Here is a 17,633-nt window from a genome sequence, read left to right on the forward strand (position 1 = left end):
AATGCTTGTTTTTAGATTGTTTTCGTATGAGATTTTTATGCATGAGTTTCATGTAATGAGTTTTGCAATATTAACTGTGTACAACATTTGATACATACATGGTTTATATATGTAGTGGAAATTTAACTGTGTAATGAGTTTGGCCATTTTCACCTCAAAATGAGTATTAAATTTAATTACATAATATATAGTAGAAATGTCAACTGAAACATCTTTTTATTATTACCACTAGTCACGCATTCAGATGGGTTTGAATCTGACCTTGTAATCTATATACGGTAAGAGGCAAGTATAATGTAAGCTATAATCATTGGCATTAATAGTTCAGAACCATCAATATAAATTGATATGAAAATTGACAAGAATATTTTCTACCTATATGCTAAACATAAAGAAAGAATGAAAACATAATCATATTGATAGCATTTACTCGTTCAAGGTTAGAGATTTGAGAATTGTAAGGTAATTGGAAAAAAAATTATAATAAAATTCTAATAACATTAACTATTTTTTTCGATAAAGGTAAAAAAAAAAATAATATGCAATAATATAAACTTATAATTATGTAAACTCCTTTTTTCTTTCTATTTATACAAGTTATCAATTTCTTCACATTTAAATTATCTAATATAAAAGTGGGGCTGTATATATGGTTTGGTATATTTTTCCTTTTCCTACGGTAATGTTTCTTATATAATCTTACTTGTTTCAAATCTATTTTGTTTATTTAACCATAAGTTTGGTTGAAAGGGTTGGATTACCTAAAATTTAATATTTAACACGTTTACTTTTGTTAGAAAATTACTAATTTTAAAAGTAAATAAAATTAGTGATAGTGACATCCTAATAATTTACATATATAATCTAGCTGGGTTTGGATACAAAACTTGCAAAACCTAAACCCTTCTCAGACAATAATTTACATATATAATCTAGCTGGGTTTGGATACAAAACTTGCAAAACCTAAACCCTTCTCAGACAATTGTTTAAAAATTTAAAAAACAAACACATACTAAACACTAATTTAAAAATCTTAAACCCCTTACCTTTTAGGATAGGAAACCCTACTAAACTTTCACATTACCATAGTTAAAATGAAATATAAATAACTAAAAAAACTAAAACTAAAACTAAAAAACTAAAACTAAAAAACTAAAAAACTAAAACACTTACCTTAGTGCGAGACAGTGAGAGACCTGAGTGAGAGGTCGCCGACGAGCGTCTTCCGCCGCCGCCGCCGTTGCCGTAGAGTTCCCAAGAGTTCGCCGACGAGAGAGCTCTACTTGCTTCGAGAACTCCACTTGCCGTTCGAGCTTCCAAAGCAGAAGAGATACTTCCGCCGCCGACAAGACTCTTCCACTGCAACGGGTTTTCTGCCGCCGCCGGTGTGAGGGTTTGGGCTTTGTGTGAATGTGTGAAGGAGAGGGAGAGGGTTTGGGCGTTCTGGTTTGAGAGTGAGAAGTGAGTGAAATTAAAATGGCTTTAGGTTTTAGAAATGAGTTTAACCAGAGTTTTGAAAAATTTTTAAACGGTACTTGAGCTTCACAAGCTCGAGTACTGTTTTGAATTTTTTAAATCCAGTTGCTACAAGCAATTGGCGCCAATACAGATCAATACCCGAGTTTAGTGAATTCGGGTACCTCACTGAACAGTACTCGAGCTCAGGAAGCTCGAGTACTGTTTGAAATTTCTGACTCAGCTGCCATGTCAACGTGCCACGGTGGAAGTCAAAAAACATACTACTCGAGTTCACTAAACTCGAGTACTTAAAAAGATGGTACTTCCTAAACCCTAAACCCTAAACCCTACTTCCCTAATTATTTCCAAAACAGTGTTTTTGGGCCAAATTTTTCCAAAATTAATGGTAATGGGCCATTTTGGCCTTTATTTTAGTGTAGGATTCTTCTTGGTTTCTTGTGATTGCTATTTACTTCCATCACAGCTAATCCATTGTGGGATGTTAAGACCAGACTCGAGATTATGAATAATATTTTGACCTGCCCCCCCCTGCGGTGAGTTCAATGCCCATACAATAATTAAGGTAATCTCCAAATTTTCTCAATCTAAATGCATCATTCATGTTTATACACAGTTTCAAGTTTGTGACTTGAAAAATAAAAATAATAATTTGATGGGTATGTTAGACTAAAATTTTGTATTTGTTATGTTGTGGCATTTTTGTTGAGTTATTTGGTTTAGAATGATATACACGGCGATTGACAATTTCTACTTAACCGATGAGCATCTAAAGAACTCACCTTCTAGGAAAGATAGTATTGATGAAGATGCTGAAACTACCTTACGAATCTATGGCTGTGATCTCATCCAAGAAAGTGGCATCTTGCTTAAACTGTATCCTGTTTTTTTTTTTTTTTCTTTATATGTTGGGTTTATGAAATTGTTTACTTTTCTTAATTTTGTTGGTTCAGTATGTTACCTTAATCTTTGTACTTATAGACCTGAAGCTGTGGCAACCGGGCAGGTTCTATTCCATCGTTTCTATTGCAAGAAATCGTTTGACCGCTTCAATGTTAAGGTTAAGTTTTGTCTCTTATCATTCTCTCTTTACATTGAGAATAAATGTAGGAAAGAAAAGTGTTCTTTGAAATGTATCCATGATGTTCTAATTGTTAGAATTATGGTTAAATTCACCATTTCCTAATAGTTGAAGTTTTTGGGACAATTAGTGATTTATCAGGGTATCAATGCAGGTGGTCATGAGTTCGAAACCCTACCTTCACTCCAACTTTCTTTAAAAATGTTAAAAATCCCATGTGTTGGGCCTCACTTCTTAAGGGAGAGTTTGAGATTATACATGAAGGGAGTGTTAGAATTATGGTTAGATGATTAAATACACTGTTTTCTATTAGTTATGCCTTTGGGATAATTGATAATTTACCACTAGTTTTGTATCCGTAATTCACCACTACCAAGTCCAACAGTTGCCTTGAGCTTCATTGAATTAAGGTCCTTGTTTTCCAGAATGTATTTTTATTCTTACATTTTCTTAGCAACAAATGAATAATAGTTGTGTTACTAACTTGGAACAGCATAAAACTTCTATGCCCATGTAACTCATCCCTTAATTTTCTGGGATATGATAACTTTTTGCAGAAAGTTGCTGCAAGCTGCTTGTGGCTTGCATCAAAGCTGGAGGAAAGCCCAAGGAAAGCAAGACAAGTCCTTATTGTTTTCCACAGAATAGAGTGTAGGATGGAGAACTTACCAATAGAGCATTTGGAGATCGGTTCACAGGTTAAGCACCCACCTTCTTGTCCATGGAATTACCTGTTTATCATTTTCTTCTTTGGCACAAGGATTTAATTTTTCTTCTTTTTTTCTATTTGGCAACCACCGAGTATAATGGCTTTGTCTAGGCGGTTAATTTTAGCACTTCAGGTGTCTCTGCACTTATGTAGTCCTATATTTTTCTAACAGAAATATCATAACCTCAAGACTGACATATATTGAAAGAGATGGGATTTGTTTGTCATGTTGAACATCCTCATAAATTCATATCTAACTAACTTGCTGTTCTCGAAACACCTCCAGAACTAAGGCAGGAAGCTTGGAATCTAGCAAATGATAGGTACTTTTTGCAAATTAACTAACTCATGGGCAAAAGTTATGCACTTTCTTTTCTTATTATTTGGTTATACATTTAACAAGGGAACTTTGCATCTAAAATTTGTATCCTTCAGTTAAGTCTTACTTATAAAAAAAGTCTCATTTAGTTTACATATCTATCAAAAAAAAAAAAAAGACTATTCATAGATGTCTTTAGTATCATATAGAATCTACATTGTATAATATTAGATTTTTGTAGGAAGTGTTCATAATTCGACTAGTATGTTTGAGTGTACACTAAATACTCTTTGGACAATGTATAGTGCTTTTATTTTTGGTAGGCTACATAAATCCTTCTTCTCCAATCAGCCCTCTCTTTAATGCCTTTAGCTCCTTCAATCTATAAATTGCCTTTTTCTTCTTTTTTTTTATGTTGCACTGGCCATGCATATAATCAGCCCTCTCTTGACAGTTATTTGTTTAGTTGGTAGTCACACTGTAGTATGTAAGACACAATTGCATTCTTCTATGCTTCAGAATAACGGCTCTAACTCCAAAGCACCCAATTTTTTTTTTTATTTTTTTTTATGGTGATTTATGTCTACTGATTATTGTGGAGTGCTTCTTTTTGTAATGCCTTGTCTCATTTCAATAAAATTATTCACACTTAAATAATTATTCATTATTATATATGTGCTTCGGTTTGTAATGCCTGTAAATATGTGAAACTATGGTAGCTGTGTTTGAGTAAATTATTTTACCTGGTTTCATGCTCAATTTTCTCTTCAACCTTTTTTTCCCCTTTAAACAGTCAACTGACATTTGAAGATTCATTTTATAGCTGTGTTTAGTACTAGGTATTGTTTTTTTCCAGTTGCAACAGTATCTATCACTTTTCAATTTTGAAATTGGGAAAACAAAACTTTTTCTCAGACATCAGAAAGAGAAGTATTTGCCTGCCTGAAGAGCTGATAAGTTTGATTATTATGTGAATGTAAAAAGAAAGTTTTGCCTAGTAAGAAAAAAGAATAAACTATTGACTGTCAGAATCCATTATTAGTAAGAACGATTAAGCTTTGCTGTGACATGGCATTCAGAGATGTGCAGGAATGTCTAAGCTAAAACTGTCTTCTTTGAGTTCTATACCCCTATTTTAACAGGAAAGTTTCTTTAGAATTGATCAAGTGGAGATTCTGTGGAAGACTGCTAGAAATGTTAATTCAATAGCAGCCCCTGGTGGTTGATGCTTAATCACTTTTAAGCTGGCAAGTTGTTTCTCTAAGATAATAACTCACTTTTAAGTTCTATACCCAGACCCCACTTTTCTGTTAACTGTCAGACAACATGACTTGGTCTCTCCCTTCTCTCTCTCTCTCTCTCTCTCTCTCTCTCTCTCTCTCTCTCTCTCTCTCTTCCATAAAGATAAGTTTAACTTTATCTTCAATCCTTGTGAACTCTCTCTCTCTCTCTCTCTCTCTCTCTCTCTCTCTCTCTCTCTCTCTTCCATAAAGATAAGTTTAACTTTATCTTCAATCCTTGTGAGTTGCAACCTGCCATACGAGATGAAGGGCTGTATAAGCCTGACATGGTAAGATGGGAAACAGAGTTTATATATGTTGATTTGTTGATAATATGATATCAATCGACAAATTGATTTTGGGAAAAGTGGTTGACTTAGATAAGGGTATTAAAGAAAAAATTATAGAAAGGTGCCAAATTAAGGAAAGGGGAGCAATTAGAAGAATATCATCAACAAATTAACATATATAAACTCAGCTTTATATATATTCACTTTTTTATATAATTATAGTGGATGGCAGTATTGTTTTTATTGGTCAGTAAGATTTCTACCTATGACCTGTCCTGTCGCTAAATCCTAAACCCTAAACCAGGGGCCTTAAAAATGGTTAGTAGCATTGTGGTTTATTGTCTTAAGTGGTCTTAAAATCTAAGGCATGAGTTGATGATACTGTGCTTGAAAGCTGGTCAGAATATGTGTTGTCTTTCATAAAATGATATCGTAATGTAATAATATGATATGGCTGGTAATACCCAAGTTTCCCAATATATCATATTTTGTTTATGTTTCATTGAGTTGTTTTGGATATTCATTTCTTTTTCATCTTCATTCAGGCATAGGGAATGAGGCAGGATGTAATTCCTTACAAAGATACGCTTTCTGCATTGACAAGGATAGCACATGAGGAAGGCATTCGAGGATTGTACATGTAAGTTCTTCTTAGTTTGATGTGTATTATGTGAGTTTGCAAATAAACTACTTGTATTATAAAATAAAAATGAAAAATTGTCAAAATGATATTCTGCTCAAAGCGATTACTAAAACATGCTTTCCACATCATGTAATTCAACAAAGAAAATCTTCATGCTGTGTTCTTTTTGTCATGATATTTTGTTGGTTTGAAACAGTGGCATTGTTTGGTTTGTTCCTTCATTGGCCAGGATAAGTCATGTTGCCATTCAATTTCCTACATATGAAAAGATCAAGTCTTATATGGCTAGAAGGGGAGGTACATAAAGTTTAATGAGGGCCCCTAGCCACGTTAATAAATATGGGACTAAGGCTTGGTTGTTGTTGTCGATGACATATATCGTGGTGTTGGTAGTTAATGGTTGCAATGACCGATGATGGTGGAGGTGATGTAGTTGATGCTTGTGCGGTCACTTCCTAGCATAATTTTTCATAGTGGTGGCAGTCTCATCAGATTCATGGAGTAGGTGGTGGAGATGTCATTGTGGTTGTTGATGAAACTGGCAGTGTCAAGCATCAACAAAAAATACTTGTTTTGAGTGAAAGAAAATTTTTCCTCTTTCTGTTGTGAGAAAGTCCTTTACCATTCATGCTATAATATCCTTCCAAAAATTTAATGCTTTGAAATGCTATCTAAAGATTTAAAAGGCTAGCTTAGTTAATATTAAACCTAGTAATCACAAATTACAATAGTAAGTAAGCAAACCCAAAAATTTTATTGAATTTTGAAATTATGTAAACATAATAAGCAGGTTCATCCAAGTCCTTTAGAAACAAAATTAGAGTGGCTGAGATGAGCCTTTTGCTATTGATGAAAATTCCAGTATTATTGATTAAAGCCATTTATTATTGATAATAGTCTCAAACTGATTCAGAGAAGAAGATAAAAAACTGACCTTGTTGCAAATAAGTATTGACTATTGGTCTTGAATCCTTTTTATCATTTTTCATATGTCATATTATGTTCTGCCATTGACATTTTCAGGAAAAGGAGGCTGGACGAAATAAGATTTCAGCAATACTGCCGAACCTTTATTCAACCATGGATCCTACAAGGTAAGTGACGTTTTTTACTATAATAACATAATGTGATGCACTTCAGTGAATGAATATGATGACACAGTGTTATGGATATCTTGTGGATTTTTTAATAATGTATGTCAATATCTGTGACATTTGTATTTAGGCAATTTCTTTGTTTATGGACCTTAGTGGTTGAAAAAACATATAGCAAATGTTATGGTGGGAAAGTGGTTAAAGTGATACCCTAACAAGTTGCTAGCTAATTAACTGTAACTATGCATGTTTATCTTCAAATTAAAACAAGGCCATGCAGGGCGTTAGGCCTGCTAGTAGTCTTGTGGACTGTCTTCAACTATCGGTAATATGCCTGTTGGATTGACAACTGCACCAAATAAATTGTCAGGGTCTTCCTCGCTTGAGATTCAACAAGGAAGGGAATCTTCTCGCTGTTACAACAGCAGACAATGGATTCAAGATACTTGCAAATGCTGCTGGTCTCAGATCTTTAAGACCCATTGAACCCCCCCATCTTTTGATGCATTGAGATCGCCCATTGAATCTTCTGCAGCCAAGGTTTAAATCATTTCTTTTTGTTTTGCTTGCATGCTTTTAAAAATATTAAATAAAGATCTATTGGGATCTCCTTTTTGTGTCTATTCATTAGGTAGATGGCTCTCCTGCCATCACAAGTGACAATCGAGTCAATTGCAAAGTGGAAAGGAGCTCTCCTGTCAGGCCTTCTCCAATTATTGTATGCAGATTGATCTTTCCAACTTGGAATGTGAAATTTTTGTTGAAGTATATTTTGGCTGTAGCAGCAATTATGCATGTTGGTTAGCTTGCATTCAACATATCATAAAGAGGCACATGCACTATTTAAATCCTCTGATTTCCCTAGTTCTGGGTTTTAACTAAAACATGTCAAGGAAATAAATAAATCTCTCAACTTCCCATCATGTATTAGTTTCTTGACACAGTTCCCTTTTATGGGCCTGCCTTTTTAAACTTTTACTTTTTGTGTGTGTGATATGAAACATGCCTAGTGACTGGTTCGAGGATGTGGCACTAGCTGTTTCAATGTTTTCCCCTGCTTATGATATTACCTCTTCTTCTTGGGAAAACCATTTTCTATTATATTTCTTTCCACACCCTTCCCCCTAAAGTAAACTTTCTTTGTAAATGAGCCACTGCATTTTGGCAAATACATTCTGGCATAGTGTTGATTTTATTTTTTAACTTTTGTATCTTTGAAGAATGGAGTTGATCCAAATGGTAGAAGCATGGAAAAGCCAAGAACCATGGAGGATGTAACTGATAGAACCAAACCTTGGCAGTTGTCTGAAATTGTGGATGCTGTCCAGTTCTGATTAGTTGCCATGCCTGAAGGCACAGATTCTTCCAGCAAGGTTTGTGAAGTATCTTGTATTTAATACCTAATTTTCAATAAGTATTATAAATTTTACTAAAAGTTCAAAAGAATTAATACACAGGTTGGTTATAATGTGACCTCTCAACTCTCTGCAAGTTTACTATATTTGACTTTTTATTAATAGTTTATAAACTTGATGATGCATTCTGTCCTATGTTTATACTTAGGTTGTTCGACTTCTATATGCAAATTCTGGCATTGGGGTTTTGGCACTTGAGTCAGATGGTGTTCAGAAGCTGTGGAAATGGGCAGGGAACGAACAAAATCCAAATGAAAAGGTACTTGCTAGCTTAAAGCATGTTCACTTAGTTTTTTTTCCTTAATAACTTGTGTATGTCTGCTTGAGATTTTTCTTTCTTGGAGGAGATTTCTGATGTCTGTGTGTGTTTAAAGGCCACTGTCAATATTGTTCCTCAACACTGGCAACCAAACAGCGGTCTTCTTATGGCTAATGATGTCTCAGGTGTCATCCTTGAAGAATCAGTACCATGTATAACACTATCAAAAAATTACTCATATGTGATGTCAGCCTGTGGTGGAAAGGTTTCATTATTTAATATGATGACATTCAAGGTAAGTCATTCCATACATGTCTTGCAAACTTCATCAGAATTGGGATCATTAATGGATTGCCATCAATTGCTCTAATTTGTAGGTAATGACAACATTTATGCCAGCACCCCCTGCTTCTACCTTCCTAGCATTTCATCCTCAAGACAATAACATACATCATGGCTATTGGAATGGAGGATTCAACTATACACATATAATGTTAGAGTTGATAAGGTAATTACTTACTACATAGGTTAATCACACTACTCAAACCCCCCACCCCCCCCAAACACCACCAAAAAAAAAAAAAGTGATTTCTTTTGCTCTCTTAATATAAAGTGGTGTGAATTATATGCTGTTTTAAGCTAAAATCAAAACTAAAGGGACACCAGAAGCGAATAACTGGTTTAGCTTTTTCAACGAATCTTAATATCCTGGTTTCGTCGGGGGCTGATGCTCAAGTAAGTGGCATATGTGGTTCTTTTGCTCTTTAATACTATTACAATACAATAATAATTGTCAAAAAATTGTAAAGAAGTAAGATCCTTTTGGTAAGATAAGGATGTTACTTCTTTAAAATCTACTTAAAATTAGTAGGATTTTTTAAGGTGTTGAATGTTCTCAGCATGTTATTAAACAGTCTTTTGTGGGATCTGTGTATGACTGAATTACTATTATATGCGGTATAGCTTCCTCATCTTGTTTTAGACCTTTTGAATTTCAGGTTGTCATTCTTTAGGAGTGTTTTGTATATTGGAACTATCTTCTCTTTTGAATAAAGATTCTTTTACTTATGTTAGGAAAAAAATCATCATAGGCTTTTTACATGAATTATGCTCCTATCTTGAGACTTAGATACCAAAAATTGATATTTTATTATAAACCTTAGAGCTTGACTTTAAGTGCTTTTTTGGGTCTTAGAATGTAACACTAAAAATATATATATATTATGTCAAAATATTTCTATAATATGGACTTCTGCTATGTTGTCTTTGTTTCTATTTTGTAGAAAATAGTAAAGTTTGATTCTGTTAAAAATTGAGTGGGATAAGGCTTAGATGTTAAGCCAATGAGCTCTAGTTCAGTTGGCACCTTCTCCCTTATAAGTGCTTGGTGAAATGCTAAGACTAGATTTTAAATAGGATTGATCCTTACATTATGTTTCTGCAAGGCATGTTGAAAGTAGAGGAGATATAGAATTTTGAGCTTATTTAGGCTAAAAGTAACTTGTTTTCTTCTCTTGTGAATTTCAAGTAACAAAGGGTTAAACAAACACAAAATCATGAGTGTAATTTGGAAATTCCAGAGCTATACAAGCTGATAGATAACGGTTTTAATGGGAAAACTATAAATTCTTGAATTTGAATTGCAGTGAGGACAGAGTTATATAGATGTTCAGTTTCGATTGCAAGTGTGTTTTATCGCATTCAATTTGTTTATTAGAACTAATGGTTGTGTTTGTAGTGGACTGATTTAGATATGACATATAGCTGTTAGATATGCTTAGTTGACAATTTGTCTTCCCTTTCTGATTGACAGCCTTGTGTTCAATGGGATTTGCTACAGGTGGAAAAACATTCTTAATGGGTGGTGGGTTTTGCTTTTTGCCATGGTCATGGAATCTTGATTTTCCTTTGAAACTACTTGTCTTTTATCTATTTCTTATGATGATTGATTGTCCTCCAAGCAGGGGCGGCTTATGGCCTAGGCTACTTAAGCCTTAAGGGCCGGTATAAGTGAATGTCTTAACAAATATCTCACGACTTATATCTGTTTTGTCTTCCTCTGTTTGTTTTTTGTCTTCTCTATATTCTTCTTGTGTTTATTAATATATTGTGTGATACTGCAAGTAATTTTATTTTCATGGGAGTTCGCATAGCCATCTGTCGCTCCTGGTGAACATTGTTTTTTATTTTTATTGACCATACTTGACAAGTGTCCTCTAGTATATATAAAAAGATTATAATATGAAAAACATACATGAACTAAATGGATGATCTAAAAATTTAGAAAAAACTGTTTTCCACTAAACATAGCTTAATTAGCAAAAACTACTCGGAAATATTGTGTGGGTCAGAATTAGTAAAATTGGGTACAAGAAAAATAGAGTACATTGGGTAAAATTGGGTACATTTTTTAGTTTTTTTTAACTAATCTTTGTTTTCACTTCTGTGCAATAATGCAGTAGACTCACTTTCTAGTTGGTCATATGCTAGCTCTCTAGGTTCCTTAGGATCATCTAGTGCTTTGTAGTATGCATTGGAGAGATAGAATCTGCTCTTAAGGTTCATGGGTTTGATTAAATCATGGTTCCTCTCTCGTTGTGATTAGGCTTTACTAGTTCAGATCCTTCTAGGAGTTCTTCTTGGGAAAACTTGTGGTACCATTATTTTTTAATGTTCATGTTCCTTTGGAGTATGATTTTTGTAGGTGCTGAAGTTCTAGGATTGACTGCAAAATTAAGCCCAATGTTGATTTTGAACCTTTTTATATATATGCATCTGGTTGATTCTTACCAAAATTCTTATTTGCAATTGAATATGCAATTCTTATTTAATCTGTAATCTATGACCATTATTTTCCTTTTTCTATTTCCACATGATTTTCTATAAAGAATGCTGGTGTGAAGACTCTTATTTGACGGCAAAAATAGCTAAATATCACTGTTTTTATTAGAAAATCGAGTTATGTGTTACTCAAGTTTATGGTACTCGAGTATCATCTAAAAACATCACTTACACACTCAACAACTGTGATTGCACTCACACAATATTGTGGCTTTGAATTTCTCTTTTTCCTTTCTTTTGTCAGGGTTACGTGGGAAAAGGTAGTAAAAAAGGTGTGTGATTGCACTCACACAGTCAACAATTGTGCCTTTAGGTTTCTCGTTTTTCTTTCTTTGTCTGGGTCACGGGGAAAAGGTAGTGAAAAAGGTATGTGATTGCACTCAGTTAACAATTGTGACTGTGTGACTGCGCTCACACAGTCAAATAATTGTGGCTTTGGGTTTCTCTTTTTTTCTTTCTTTTGTCAGGTCACATGGGAAAGACAGTGAAAAAGGTAGCGACAGAGTGTGAAACACAGACAAATAAGTTATATATTACAAGGAGGAACTTTTTTTAGAATTTATGCAAAATTTGAGTTTCAAAAAAGTGGTATGGGCTAAATATTTCTCATGGTAAGATACTAATAATTTCAAAAAATAATGGTATTTTGACTATTTTTGCCCAATTACTTGGCCATTATTAATAAACATAAATGGTAGAAGTCTCTTGTGAGTTGTGATAGCCCTCTGATACTCCAAAGAGCCTTCTATGTCTCCCTTCACACTCATGATGCTAATTAAAAGGCAATCCATTCTCCTGCTCTTGGCTTTTCTGTTAGTGCAGCTATGCATACTTCACTCGTCCCACTATTCCAACAACTTTACAGATCAATCAGCTCTCATTGCCTTCAAATCTGAAATCATTTATCATCCAAATGATACTATCTTCTCTGCCAGTAACTGGTCCTCAACAACAAACTTCTGTGAGTGGTTTGGGGTCTCTTGCAGCCGACGCAGACAAAGAGTCACAGCCTTGAACCTTTCCTATGTGGATCTACACGGCACCATTTCCCCTCATATTGGCAACCTCTCCTTCCTAGTCTCACTTGATCTTCAAAACAACAGTTTCTCTGGTATTCTGCCACATGAGATTGGTAATCTACACCGCTTGAGGATACTTCGGTTGTCAAACAACCAATTGGAAGGTAGTATTCCTCCGACTCTACATAATTGCCAGAAGCTTGAAGTTTTATTTCTTTATGGAAACAACTTAAATGGTAGCATACCTAAAGATTTAGGCATGTTACCAAGGGTTCGCAAAATACAACTTAATTTAAACAAACTTATGGGTACAATTCCATCGTCCCTCGGCAATATGTCGTCATTAGATTTCTTGAATTTGGATTTCAATAGCCTCACCGGTGCATTTCCTCTTGTCATCTTTAACTTGTCTTCTCTAAAGAGTATTGCTATTACAGGAAATAACCTCTTAGGAACCCTTCCAGTGGATCTTTGTAGCCATTGTCGTAATCTTCAAGGACTGTATATTTCCTACAACAAATTCAGCGGTAAGCTCCCCTCACAGTTTAATAATTGCAGAGAGCTTTTAGAATTATCTCTATCATACAATATGTTTGATGGAAGTATTTCAAAAAGTTTTGGGAGTTTGAAAAAGGTTGAACTCCTCTATCTTGGAGGTAACAACTTAATTGGAAACATTCCTCCTATCATAAGCAATTTATCGATGTTACAATTGTTTGGTGTTGAAAGAAACAACATTAAAGGAAGAGTGCCAAGTGATTTATGGCGTCTCCAAAATCTGAATAAATTGCTTATTGGTTTGAACAATCTCACTGGGGCAATACCCCAAAATATTTTCAACATTACCTCTCTACAAATCCTCGACTTGATGGGTAATTCCTTGTCTGGAAATCTTTCATTCGATACTAGGATCTCTTGCCCTAATCTTGGAATCTTGTATCTTGGTGGTAACTACATTAGTGGTCGTATCCCATCATATCTTTCAAATTGTTCCAACCTCGTTGAAGTAGATTTATCTGGAAATTTACTCTCTGGGCCTATACCTAGAAGTCTTGGAAACTTAAAATATCTCAAATACTTGGATCTAAATGAGAATCAACTAACAGAGGAGTCTGGGCATCAAGAGCATAGTTTTCTTACATCTTTAACCAGTTGCACATCTTTAGAGGAGCTATATATTTTCCTCAATCCCTTGAATATTACAATTCCGGAAACCATTGGAAATTTTTCGGCTTCACTTAAAGTCATTGTTGCAAGCCAATGCCAAATAAAGGGTCAAATTCCAATGGGAATTGGTTCCTTGAAAAATTTGACCTGGCTTGATTTGAGCTATAATAATTTGTCTGGAAATTTACTGTCCACATTAGGGGGATTAGAGGAATTGCAAAGGTTGCATCTTGGAGACAATAATATTGGAGGAAACATTCCAGAAGATCTTTGTCAGCTAATCAAGCTGGGAGAACTATTTCTCTCAAGTAACAAAATTTCTGGATCCATCCCGAATTGCATTGGAAACCTCAATCTTTTGCAGACATTAAACTTGAGTTATAACAAACTGACATCATCAATCCCATTGAATGTGTGGAATCTTGAAAATTTGTTGTTCTTGGATTTATCATCAAATTCCCTCTACGGATCTTTGTCTCCAAACATGAAAAAACTCAGAGCTATTGTGTACTTGAATTTATCTCATAACCAAATTACTGGAAAAGTTCCAAGTATCATTGGTGCTTTTGAAAGTCTAGGTAATCTTGATTTGTCAAAGAATTCATTTCAAGGAGACATTCCAGATTCTTTTGGGCAATTGAAAGGAATGGATCTACTGGACCTCTCTCACAATAATCTCTCAGGTGCAATTCCTAAGTCTCTTGAGGCACTTCGGTTTCTCAAGTATTTGAATTTGTCGTTCAATAAGTTATCAGGAGAGATACCATCTGGTGGACCTTTTGCAAACTTCAAGGCAAAATCATTTTTAGGTAATGAAGCACTTTGTGGGAATTCAATTTTTGGAGTTCCACCTTGCACGAGTCCCAGTTCTAAAGGAGCAAGGATGAAACAACTTTTGCTCAAATATATTATTCCCGGCATTGCATCAATTATAATCTTTGCAATGCTTGTCATTATGCTAAGAAGACATCCACAAAATAACATGCAAATTCCAAGTTCACTTTTTACATTACCTACAGTGGATTGGAGAATGATATCATATCAAGAACTTTGTCGTGGGACAAACAACTTTTGTGAAAGCAACTTACTTGGAACTGGAGGGTTTGGTACTGTGTACAAAGGGATATTGTCTGATGGGACTACTGTTGCTGTAAAAGTTCTAAACCTGCATTTGGAGGGTGCTTTTAAAAGTTTTGATGCTGAATGCAAGGTGTTAAGGGCATTACGGCATAGGAATCTGGTTAAAGTCATTAGTGTATGCTCCAGTCCTGAGTTTAAAGCTTTGGTGTTGCAGTACATGTCAAATTCTAGCCTTGAAAAGTGGATATACTCTCACAACTACTGCTTGAATCTTGTTCAAAGAGTAGGCATTATGGTTGATGTTGCATCGGCATTAGATTATCTCCATAATGGTCAATTAGAATCCGTGGTGCATTGTGATTTGAAGCCTAGCAATATTCTTTTGGATGAGGACATGGTTGCACATGTTGGAGACTTTGGCATTACAAAGATTTTAGCTGAAAACAAGGACGCAACCCAAACCAAAACCATTGGTACAATTGGCTACATCGCACCAGGTATACATGAAATCACCTCAATTCATTTAATTTCTGGGCTAATTTTGTGAATAACATTAGTAGTGGCTAATTTTAGGAATAAGAATGTTGCATGGTGTTCAAACCAGCTTGTAATCTAGTTGCATTAAATTAATAATTTGTTTTATCTAGTCAAATACAATTTAATTCAACAAATACAATTTAATCTAATAGTACTTCAATACTAGTCTCGTAAATGCATCCATGGTATTGATATGGCTTATTGCTTAGTCTATGTAAAATAGTAAAAAGCCTCACATTTTACCTAATAAATCTCAAAAACCTCCTACATCAACCAATGTAAAATTGTGCAAAATTCTACTTTTGTGACAGTGTAAATATACACGATTCTGTAGCTTTGCAAATGCATATTTTAGTAATTCTTTACTTCACCCCATGAGGAAGAGAGAGATATGAATTCAACTAATAATAAAAAAAATAGTAAAGAAATAGTATTTTAATGAAAAGTAGTGTAAAATAGATAATTTAATGTTGGGTGTTTTGAAAAGTGAGTATGTAATATAGAAAAAAAAAAATAGGTTCATATACTAAAATATTAAACTTTTTTTTTTTTTTTTTTTTTTTTTTTTTTTTTTGGTTGCCTGCCACGGTATCCGGGGCTTCGCCCCGACTAATCCGTTGGTCGACCCGGGTCGCACACCTGGCTGTGGTGGGTGAGTCTCCCAACAGGGCATTCTGCATACACAAGGTCTCGAACCCGAGACCTTGCTTAAGCGACACAAGCTGCTTACCACTTGAGCCAACCCATGTTGGTTAAATATTAAACTTTTGAACGAGCTAATGCAAATGTTCTCCCTGTTTATAGCCATCAACAATATACAAAGGTATTACTCAAAAAAATAAAAAATAAAAAACAATATACAAAGGTAATGATCTTAGTAGATTAGTTTTCCTAAATTGACTATAAAAGTTTAGTTATGGTGATTGATCTCCAAGGCTCATTTTGAAGTCTAACTTAAATGGAGACACAAATGAATATGTAGATATGAAGGAGTGTTCATATTCGGCTCCGGAGCTAAAACATAATTCCAAAAGTATATAACCAATATTAAGGACACAAAATTCTTCATAAATTGTCAATAAAAGTTTTACATAGACCTACCACTAATACCACTTTTATTATTTACAAATCACAACCTACCACATTAGTGATTGTGAAAAAAGTACACTACATTATGCGTTAAGCCAAACAATCATTCCTAATAACAAAGTTAAACCATAAGGACATAATAGCCAATGGACACATAAAGAATTGGTTAAGGCACAATTGAACCAAAAATAAATAAATAGAAAAATCTAGCATACACATATGTATCAATTGATGGATTATGAATGGATACAGTCAAATTATTATTATTATTTTTTTTTAAATCCTTGTATGAATGGGGTGTGGGTGTGTGTACCCACTAAAAGTTTTTATTTGTAGAGTTTTTACTTTGTTTGGACAAACATGTGGATCATTAACTTAAAATTTTGTTGACTTATATGAGTATGACAGAGTATGGTTCTGAAGGGAGAGTATCCACCAAATGTGACATTTATAGCTATGGGATAATATTGTTGGAGATGATCACAAGAAAGAAACCTATCGATGAAATGTTTGTTGGAGAACTAGGTCTGAGGCAATGGATTGCTTCACTTCCTGACAAAATGGAAGTTGTGGATGATGGTTTGCTTAGTATAGAAGATGGAAGAGATGTAACTGTCATGCAAACTATCCTTTCATCTATCTTGGAATTAGGCTTGAGGTGTTCTGAAGAATTACCAAATGAAAGACCTGAAATCAAGGACGTGGTGGCCAAGGTTAACAAAATCAAATTGGCACTACTTGGAAACAGAAATAGGGGTGTCTGATATTTACGCTATTGCTCAAGTTTTTTTTCAAGGTGTGATTTTGTTACCCTAGTCTGGTATGTCATCTAATTTTATAAGCTTTACAAGTAGTATGTTACTCGGGACCAAAATCAGTCAAAATTATCTCAAGTTATTAGTATTTGTAGTTAATATGCTAAGCTTTTAAATTATTGAATAAAGATATTCGGTTTGACATTCTAAAATCTTTTTGAACAAGAAAATCTATACTCCTAGTTTCAATAGGAAAAGAATGACAAAAGAAAAATTTTATACTTCACGCCCACAATGCGTGTGGTTGTATGTGCTTGTAGCAGCTATATGAAGGGCATTAGTACCAACTGTATGAAGGACCGACAAATACAATTACACAAATGTTTGCTGGCAATAAGTTGAGCATGGTTTTTTTTTTTTTTTTTTTTTTTTTTTGCTTAATAACCTAAGCACTATTTGAAAGAAGGTTTAGCTTGAACTAGATCTTCTAGAATTTAGCAAAAAGAAGCCCTTTAGTGAAAATATGGGCTAACTCATGGGGTAACATCATAATGCCACCATAAAAATACCATTTCCTT

At 34.4% G+C, this 17,633-nt stretch overlaps 2 protein-coding genes across 3 annotated transcripts; both read left to right on the top strand.

The window, feature by feature from the left end:
• Positions 1–1,894: 1,894 nt before the first annotated feature.
• LOC112023262 (topless-related protein 3-like) lies at positions 1,895–10,538 on the top strand. Of its 2 annotated transcripts, none has more exons than XR_010631419.1 (12): positions 1,895–2,042; positions 2,201–2,353; positions 2,459–2,537; positions 3,116–3,256; positions 5,702–5,796; positions 6,823–6,893; positions 7,264–7,433; positions 7,525–7,611; positions 8,114–8,266; positions 8,457–8,567; positions 8,683–8,862; positions 8,945–9,046. XR_010631419.1 is itself a non-coding variant. In XM_065779624.1 (12 exons), the coding sequence occupies exons 8-12, from the start codon at positions 8,237–8,239 to the stop codon at positions 10,466–10,468; spliced, it is 540 nt and encodes a 179-aa protein (XP_065635696.1). In that variant the 5' UTR covers positions 2,128–2,353; positions 2,459–2,537; positions 3,116–3,256; positions 5,702–5,796; positions 6,823–6,893; positions 7,264–7,433; positions 7,525–7,611; positions 8,114–8,236; the 3' UTR covers positions 10,469–10,538. The 2 variants fall into 2 exon arrangements, 1 of the variants encoding a protein (XP_065635696.1); XM_065779624.1 differs by lacking the exon at positions 1,895–2,042 and adding an exon at positions 10,381–10,538 and having other exon boundaries at positions 2,128–2,353; positions 8,945–9,075.
• Positions 10,539–12,050: 1,512 nt separating this feature from the next.
• Positions 12,051–17,267, top strand: LOC136070164 (probable LRR receptor-like serine/threonine-protein kinase At3g47570). The gene is made up of 2 exons (XM_065779623.1): positions 12,051–15,171; positions 16,709–17,267. Exons 1-2 carry the CDS (start codon positions 12,156–12,158, stop codon positions 17,062–17,064), a joined length of 3,372 nt encoding a protein of 1,123 aa, XP_065635695.1. The 5' UTR covers positions 12,051–12,155; the 3' UTR covers positions 17,065–17,267.
• The last annotated feature ends 366 nt before the right edge of the window (positions 17,268–17,633 follow it).

Source organism: Quercus suber, unplaced genomic scaffold (assembly GCF_002906115.3).
Source record: "Quercus suber isolate HL8 unplaced genomic scaffold, Cork oak 2.0 scaffold_215, whole genome shotgun sequence".
In the NCBI taxonomy this organism is placed as follows: Eukaryota; Viridiplantae; Streptophyta; class Magnoliopsida; order Fagales; family Fagaceae; genus Quercus; species Quercus suber.

Coding starts and splice junctions, on each gene's coding strand:
- LOC112023262 (XM_065779624.1), top strand. CDS start 8,237: ATGCCTGAAGGCACAGATTCTTCCAGCAAG. Junction 8,267..8,456: donor GCACAGATTCTTCCAGCAAG/GTTTGTGAAGTA, acceptor GTTTATACTTAG/GTTGTTCGACTTCTATATGC. Junction 9,076..10,380: donor ATAATGTTAGAGTTGATAAG/GTAATTACTTAC, acceptor TCTGATTGACAG/CCTTGTGTTCAATGGGATTT.
- LOC136070164 (XM_065779623.1), top strand. CDS start 12,156: ATGTCTCCCTTCACACTCATGATGCTAATTAAAAGGCAATCCATTCTC. Junction 15,172..16,708: donor AATTGGCTACATCGCACCAG/GTATACATGAAA, acceptor TGAGTATGACAG/AGTATGGTTCTGAAGGGAGA.